At 53.7% G+C, this 8,357-nt stretch overlaps 1 protein-coding gene across 1 annotated transcript; it reads left to right on the top strand.

The window, feature by feature from the left end:
* Positions 1-445: 445 nt before the first annotated feature.
* Positions 446-7,785, top strand: LOC117311122 (cytochrome P450 1A1). Its single transcript, XM_033851996.2, has 7 exons — positions 446-1,008; positions 3,844-4,708; positions 5,264-5,390; positions 5,479-5,568; positions 5,662-5,785; positions 5,931-6,017; positions 6,181-7,785. The coding sequence occupies exons 2-7, from the start codon at positions 3,872-3,874 to the stop codon at positions 6,464-6,466; spliced, it is 1,551 nt and encodes a 516-aa protein (XP_033707887.1). The 5' UTR covers positions 446-1,008; positions 3,844-3,871; the 3' UTR covers positions 6,467-7,785.
* The last annotated feature ends 572 nt before the right edge of the window (positions 7,786-8,357 follow it).

Raw genomic sequence — 8,357 nt, 5'->3', positions numbered from 1 at the left:
CGCCCCCCTCTTTAGTCCCTGGGCCCCCTCTCTTGCCCGCCCAAGGGCCTCCCTCTAACCCTTTTCTCGGCCACCAGGAGATCCACTCGCTGCCCGATTTCTCTGCCATGCCAAAGCGCTAGCAACCCTGGGAACTTCGAGGGCCCGTGGGTCCTGACTGGAAGTACCCTTGGTTTGCAGCATTCCAAAGTGGCCCTAGAGGCGCTTCAACGTATCCCCGCTAGTGCGCGCTCGGCGATACTGCACTTTCTCCATCCCTTCCCGCCCCTCCGTCAGGGAACGCTGACTTCTGCTAGTCGTCCGGGCTCTGGGGTTGGGGGGGTGGAGGGCTCTGGGGGAAGGGGCCAGCCCATCGGCGCCTCTGGTCTTCCGGCCCCGGTGACCTCGGGGCTGGGGTCGTCGTGCTTCTCACGCGAGCATGGACTCAATAACCCGGGTTAGGATGTCATCACCCGCAGCTCCGCCCCTCCCTGCCTGCCTGGCTCCCATACGCTAGTAGTGAGGAGGAAGCAATTGCACCCCCAAATTTCAGTGGGTGCAAAAATGAGGGAGAGGGGTCCCCGTGCCCGGGGATAGAGCACCCCCATACCCTCTTTCGGGCTATCATGGGACTACTTCCCCCAAACCTTCTCAGCTGGGCTCTGCCCTATCCATGGGGTACCTCGGAACTGGGGGTCCCAGGTACACCCCTTTAAGTGCCGGCACTTGGTTGAGGCATCCCATAGTGTGTTCTTACCTATCCCCTTGCGTCCTGTCTCCCCACTCCTCTCTCCATCCTAGAGCGACCATTCGCCAGCCGCACCCCCCCCCCACCCCCGCCCCATCCCAGCGCTCCAGGAGGCGTGGCCACACGCGAAGGCCGCCTATAAAGGTGGCAGTGCCTTCACGCTCACCCTGAAGGTGACAGTTCCTTGGAGCCTTCCCTGATCTTCTTCGGGGGGTCCCTGAGTCCAGGGACCACTCTTCCCAGCTCAGCTCTGCACCCCGCCCCCCCCCCCGCAGACGCAGGTGAGTGCTGGGGGCTTCTGGGTTGTCCCTTCCCTCCCCCCAAAGGAAAATTTTGATTCATCAAGGTCTTTCTGGTGTAGCACCTCAAAAAAAGGAGGCTAAGAGTGTCCTTAGTGAGGAGGCAGTCTAACTTCCTCACTAAGTGGGGAAACTGAAGCCTGAGGAAGGGCAGGACTTGCCCGAGGTCCCACGACTAGTATCAGAACTCTAGATGCAGATGCTCCCCTCTCAGGGCTCCAGGACCCAGGCTCCAGCTCCATCTCCCACTGACTCCATGAATGCCTTGGGGCTTCCCCATGAGGGTCACCTGGGAGGCTGGCATAAGGACACAGGTGAGCCAGTGCAGCCCTCCTTCAGGCTGTGTGAGGGGGGCTTCTCCTGGGTGGTCAGGGTAGATGGAGGGGGCAGGTTGGGTTCTTACTAGCTGTACCCTGACTTATCTAAAAGCTACCCCTGGCTGGAGACACCCTCCCAAGGCATAGCTTGTCAGTGCTGAGGTGTGCTGGCCCGACATGGGAGGCTGGTCTGAGTGGAAGTCCTGGGCACTGCCGAGAGGCCTACCCTGTTCCATTGACTGACTGTCTTCTCTGTCCTCTGCTGGGGGCAGTCAATGTGAGAGACTGCCCGCTGCAGAGAGCTTGACCCTGAAAACTCAGCAGTCACACCTCTCTTGGCCTCCTACCATCTTTTTTGTTTTCAAAATTAACAGCCACAATAGTTTATTTACCATTGAACTCTTTATAAGATATTTACAAGACAACCAATTTTACACATCAGAAATGGTATAAAAGTATGAATTACAACAGAGACAACAATATGAAATGGGCATAAAACAAAGCTGAAGTGGACAGAAAAGCAATTTCTCTTTTTAATTTATTAACACTAGCTTAAACCTTGTTAAGGAAAGAAACAAAGAACTGTGTTTTAGGAGAATTGCTGGGCCTTCAGTTGAAGATTGAATTTCACAGTGTTGTATCCCACGTAGGGAAAAAATAAGACTAATTTTCCCCCCACACTTTAACACACTGTAATTTTGCTCTTGGAACTTTGCTAATCTACTCTCTAACCTCCTTCTCAACAAAACTTCAACATATCCAAATCAAAGGAGAATTGATCAGACGATTGGCCTCCTACCATCTTATGAAGGCTAGAGGTCTTTGGGGCACCCACTGTGCAGAAGGGAAAACCATGGCACACCAAGGCCTAGCAGTATCCCCAGTTCACTCAAGGAACTGGGACTAATGTGTGCTTTGGGATTCAGCTCCTCCAGGAAGCCTCCCTAGACAGATGGCTATAGTAGTTGAGGTAGGAACCATATAACCTCCCCATCGTGGCTGGCTCTTCTGTGGGGAAACCTCACTAGTCAGACTGTGAGTTTCCCCAGGTCAGATCTGGGTTTTCTCTTCTCTGAGATCAGCTGGGCACCCTGAATCGGAGATCATGTCGCACTCCCTCTCTCAGGTGATGTGACTGGAGGTGAGAAGGGTAAAATGAACCGACTAATCCAAGGCCACATCATAGAGCCTGGAACACTGGGTGTCCTGACCACCGGTCCAGGGCACCAGTAAGATGTCCCAGTCCGAGCCCCATGCCTCGAAGAGAGTAGTCCATGAATTTGCACACCCTTTCTAGACCGAACCTAGAGAGAAAGTATTGTCTCAGCCTCTGTTAAACTCAGCTCCATTCCTAGTTTCCCAGATTCCAGTCTGGAGTTTTCTTGCAGCCTTTGCCTGGTGGGAGCCTTCCATTTACTCACAGCTCTCTTGTGACTGGCAAATGGGGGAGGCCCAGACTATTCATTCATTGAGAATTGAGCCCAGTGAAAACCCTGGCCTGGAATTCTGTGACCGGGAGCCTCAATCTAGCTGGCCTCCAGCTGCTTTTAAACCGTGGGTCAGTTGAACTCAGAGAGCTGGGGATGAGGGCAGAGTGGCTTAGACAGTAAGTAAGGGGGCAGTCCCCTGTCCCTGCCCCACCCTGTCCCAGAGTCTGGCAGGATTCCCTAGACCCTGGGTTTGAGCAATAGAGAACTGAGCGTTCTGGGAAAATCCCTTTTCATCGACTGATCTGACCACTCTTCCAAGGGAAGTGCCTATGACAGGAGCTGGAAACTTCCCGGGGAACTTTCCCTAAGAGGTCTGAGTCCTGGCTCTGTCTGAGTGCTGGGTGGCTTTAGCCAAGTCAGTGCCTCCTCTGGAGGTGAGTTTCCCCAAATGTGAAATAAGGCTGAAGGAGTGGATGATCCGTTGCTCTCTGACAGTGTTTTCCCTAGTTGGGTGGGTAGTACTCACGGGGAATTGGGTGATACACATCGATTATGTGTTTATTTTAATATATGTTAGGGGAAAAAAAATCCTGTACTTTCACACAGATATTATGGTTTGGAATGCTGCTAACTGTGTGGATTTAAAGTTGATTTTAGAAAAATACGAAGTAAGTAATAGTATAGGTGCTCTATGGAAATCACAGGCTGATGTTTAGATTGGTGCAGCGGTTAAGAGGAAGTGCTCTGGAATTAGGCAAATTTGGATTGGGATTTGAATCCTATACGTCCTGGCTGTGTGACCTTGGGCAAGTCACATACCTTCTCTGAGCCTCACTGCAGTCTACCACATAGGCTGTGGCCAGGACTGAATGAAGAATAACTAAAATTCTTGGCTCATAGTAGCAGCTCAACAAACAGCTTCTCCTACCTCCTCTTCCCCTTCATGTCCAGTGAACAGTTCTGGATGAGGTTTTCCATTTCTTTGACCAGTGTGCTGACACTTTAGGACACTGGCTCCTCCCAGCTCCCCATCTGATGTCTTGATCTTTCCCTCCTATCCCACCTCTCAGCGGCCACCTTGGAATCTCTACACCGATCATGTTCTCTGTGTTTGGACTCTCCATCCCCATCTCGGCCACAGAGCTTCTCCTGGCCTCTGCCACCTTCTGCCTGGTATTCTGGGTGGTCAGGGCCTGGCAGCCTCGGGTCCCTAAAGGCCTGAAGAGTCCACCAGGGCCCTGGAGCTGGCCCCTGATCGGGCACGTGCTGACCTTGGGGAAGAGCCCACACTTGGCCCTGTCGCGGCTGAGCCAGCGCTATGGAGACGTGCTGCAGATCCGCATTGGCTGCACACCCGTGCTGGTGCTCAGCGGCCTGGACACCATCCGGCAGGCCCTGGTGCGGCAGGGTGATGATTTCAAGGGCCGGCCTGACCTCTACAGCTTCACCTTAGTCGCTGATGGCCAGAGTCTGACCTTCAACCCAGACTCTGGACCAGTGTGGGCTGCCCGGCGACGCCTGGCCCAGAATGCTCTCAACTCCTTCTCCGTTGCCTCAGACCCGGCTTCCTCATCCTCCTGTTACCTGGAAGAGCATGTGAGCAAGGAGGCCAAGCACCTCATCAGCAAGTTCCAGGAGCTGATGGCAGAGTCTGGGCGCTTTGACCCCTACAGGTATGTAGTGGTGTCAGTGGCCAATGTCATCTGTGCCATGTGCTTTGGCCGACGCTATGACCATGAGAGCCAAGAGCTGCTTAGCATACTCACTCTGAGTAATGAGTTTGGGGAGGTGACTGCCTCTGGGAACCCAGCCGACTTCATCCCTATCCTCCGTTACCTGCCCAACACTGCCCTGGATGTCTTCAAGGACTTGAATCAGAGGTTCTACATTTTCATGCAGAAGATGCTCAAGGAACACTATAAAACGTTTGAGAAGGTACAGGCTGGGGAGGGGCAGATGAGTGGTAGGGAGTGGGTAGGGTCAGGGGTCAGGAGGTCAGAGATAACTGGAGCAGCGTAGGGTTTGGCAGGCTCTCGCAGGCCTTCACCCTGGGATTTTGAAGCCAGTAGTGGAGGGGACTCCATCCTTGGCAGGGAGATAGAACTTTTTCTTGACCAGCCCTTCTATCTTTCCATCAGACAGCAATATTTACTGAATAGCCTGTCCATGCAGGACCCTAGGCCAGTTATTGTGGGGACCAGAAAGAGTTAAAGAGTTGGTCTTCCGGCCTCATGGGAGAGAAAGGGGTAAAAAACATGTCCAGATGATGATGGTACTGGACTCTGTGTCAGGTGTCCCTCGAGTTGGGGCTGCTAGTATCCTGAGTCAGGAGACAGCTTTGGAGAGGCAAGAGAAGCTGCAGTGGTGGCCTCGGGCATGGAGCAGTCACCTGCTGAAGGAAGATGCTATAGGGATGGGAAGGGACCAGGCCTGGATGAGAGGCAAGTCTGGCTTTGGGATCTTGCTCATCCGTGGGCCTTCCCTACCCAGGGTCACATTCGGGACATCACAGACAGCCTGATTGAGCACTGTCAGGACAAGAGACTGGACGAGAATGCCAATATCCAGGTGTCAGATGAGAAGATCGTTAATGTCGTCATGGACCTCTTTGGAGCTGGTATGAGCTACCCCGTTGTGCCCTTCCTCTTCCCAGCTGTCCTGACCCACCAACCACCTAACTTTGCCCTCTATTCTCCCCTGGCCAGGGTTTGACACAGTCACAACCGCCATCTCCTGGAGCCTCATGTACCTGGTGACAAGCCCCAGGGTGCAGAAAAAGATTCAGGAGGAGCTGGGTAGGTGGTGGCTTCCTTCAGTGTGCTCAAGGCAGGAGGTCCGGCCAAGGTCTGAGTGGCTGCTTCATCTGTCTGGTCCTTTCTGTTCTGCAGACACAGTGATTGGCAGCGCACGGCAGCCCCGGCTCTCTGACAGACCCCAGCTGCCCTATTTGGAGGCGTTCATTCTGGAGACCTTCCGACATTCCTCTTTCGTGCCCTTCACCATCCCCCACAGGTGAGGCTCCACGGGTCCGCTGCTGTCTGTTGCTGGGCCTTACTCCAGTTCATGTACCTGATCAGGGTAGCGGGAGGGACACGGTATGGGAGGCAGGGGGATCTCCTTGTGGCCCTGAGCCTAACTGAGCTTCCCCCCTCCCCAGTACCACAAGAGACACAAGTCTGAATGGCTTTTACATCCCCAAGGGGCGCTGTGTCTTTGTAAACCAGTGGCAGAGCAACCATGACCAGTAAGTTGAGAGGGGGCAGGGGAAGCTTCACTCTCTCCTAAGCTTCAGACTCTCCTGTCCCTGAGCTACTTGCCTAAACCCTATTCTTTTGAGCCGGGGCTCAACCCACCTGATGGTTCTGAGCCCCCAAGCTGCTACTTCAGCTGCCTCTCTTCAATTACAGGAAGCTGTGGGATAATCCATCTGCTTTCTGGCCAGAACGGTTTCTCACCGCTGGTGGCACCATTAACAAAGCTCTCAGTGAGAAGGTGATTCTTTTCGGTTTGGGCAAGCGGAAGTGCATCGGTGAGACCATCGCCCGCGGGGAGGTCTTTCTCTTCCTGGCCATCCTCCTGCAGCAGGTGGAATTCCGTGTGACCCCGGGTGTGAAGGTGGACATGACCCCCATTTACGGGCTGACCATGAAGCATGCCCCCTGTGAGCACTTCCAGGTGCACATGCGCTCTTAGGGGACGGAGAGCCCTGCAGCCTAGACTCTCTACTGGCCTGTCTGGGCAGCCAGGCCAGGGGGCTGACCCAGGGAGTCTAAACTTTGGCCTAAACGCACAGATATTGTCTGGCTGACTTTTTGCTGTCTGAGCTGTGGGCAAACCTGAGAGATTATACCTGCCCCCTACCCTGGACTTGTCCTTCTGTGCACTGACCACAGACAGTGGACACAACAGGGGTCACACAGGAGCTGATGGAGCCCTTCCGAAGTTGTGCTTAAGCTAGGAGGCCTGGAAGGGATAGGGGGTCCTCAGGCCTCTGGAAACCTCTAAAGAGCTCTCTGGAAGCCCCTGGGCTCACCAGCTGGCTGGCTCTCTGTTCAGGCTGACTGGCTTGAGAAACATTTAGAGCAGGCAACACCAGGGCCTGTCCAATCTCTTTGACAATTGGGAGCCGTCAAGAGTGAAGGGGAGGGATTTCCCTGGTGGCGCAGTTGTTAAGAATCCGCCTGCCAATGCAGGGGACACGGGTTCGATCCCTGGTCCAGGAAGATCCCACATGCCACAGAGCAACTAACCCCGTGCACCACAGCTACTGAGCCTGCACTCTAGAGCCCATGAGCCACAACTACTGAGCCCGCGTCCTGCAACTACTGAAGCCCCCATGCCTAGAGCCCGTGCTCCGCAACAAGAGAAGCCGCAGCAGTGAGAAGCCCGCGCACTGCAACGAAGAGTAGCCCCCACTCGCCATAACTAAAGAAAGCCTGCGCGTAGCAACGAAGACCCAAAGTAGCCAAAAATAAATAAATAAATTTATTAGGGGGAAAAAAAAAGAGTGAAAGGGAGAGGCAGTCCAGGATACCGACACAGTGGTGGTCTCCCCGCTTATACAAGGCTGAGCAATCTGACCACTAGGGTCTGGGACACTGTGCCTGGGAGATCGCCTTCCTCTCTGCAGGCAGCAACAGGTCTGCCTCCTGGCCTTGCAAGGTCCCTGTTCCTGTCCAGGATGGGCTGGGGACTTGTGTTTAAGGGGAGCAGAGAGCAGAGGGAGTGCCCAAATCCAGGCACCAGGACCAGGTCAGGAGGGAAGGGGTAGTAATTCAATCACCTTCTACTGGGTCTCCTTTCCCTATGCCCTGTGTTAAAACGTCTTTTAAAAATGTTTGTATGCAAGGGCCTTTTTATTTTAGCCTGTATTGTACTTGTATGTTTGCATTTACCGTATATGAGAGCTTAAGAACAGTTTATTGAGTGCTATGGAAAAAATTCTAACCCAAGTGTCCAGAAATGTGTGGGAAGCATCTACCTGAGCTAAATAAAGATATTATCCAAAAGTCGTATAGGTGGAGAGTTTTAAAATCTTGAGTGAAGCCATCACTCATCTATGTGCCCACTCTGAGCCCAATCTCATGTTGGGTTTTACTGTGGGAGGACGAAGGGGAGGAGGAGGCGGTGGAGAGGTGAAGCTGCTGCTCTCAGGCAGCTCACGGTCTGGCTGGGGCACAAGACTCTATCACTTCACTGGGTTCTTCCTTCTCTAACTGATCACACATTGATGAAGAACATTCTCTGGACCAGGCACGGGGGGAGATAAAGTGAATAAGACACGGTTCCTTCAAGAGCTTCCCAAGCTAGTCAGGGGAACTAACTCATTAAAACATCACCCAATTCATTGTGATCAGGTCTCTACCAGACAGATACATACAGGAGGGTGAAGCCCAGAGCCAGAGGGGGCTGGGTGGGAGCGGGGGGAGTGGGTGCTGGGAAAGGTTACTAGGTCTTGGGGATATCTGCGTGGGGCCCTCCTTGGAGGATGGGAGGCAGACTCATTTGGGTCTCACAGCATTAGATGCTCAGGTCCAACGGGTGGACTCTGGTCATGGTGTAGGGGAGGGGAAAGGTTCTCAGC

Source organism: Tursiops truncatus, chromosome 2, assembly GCF_011762595.2.
Source record: "Tursiops truncatus isolate mTurTru1 chromosome 2, mTurTru1.mat.Y, whole genome shotgun sequence".
Classification (NCBI taxonomy): Eukaryota; Metazoa; Chordata; class Mammalia; order Artiodactyla; family Delphinidae; genus Tursiops; species Tursiops truncatus.
This window is presented reverse-complemented; position numbering and strand designations above follow the sequence as displayed.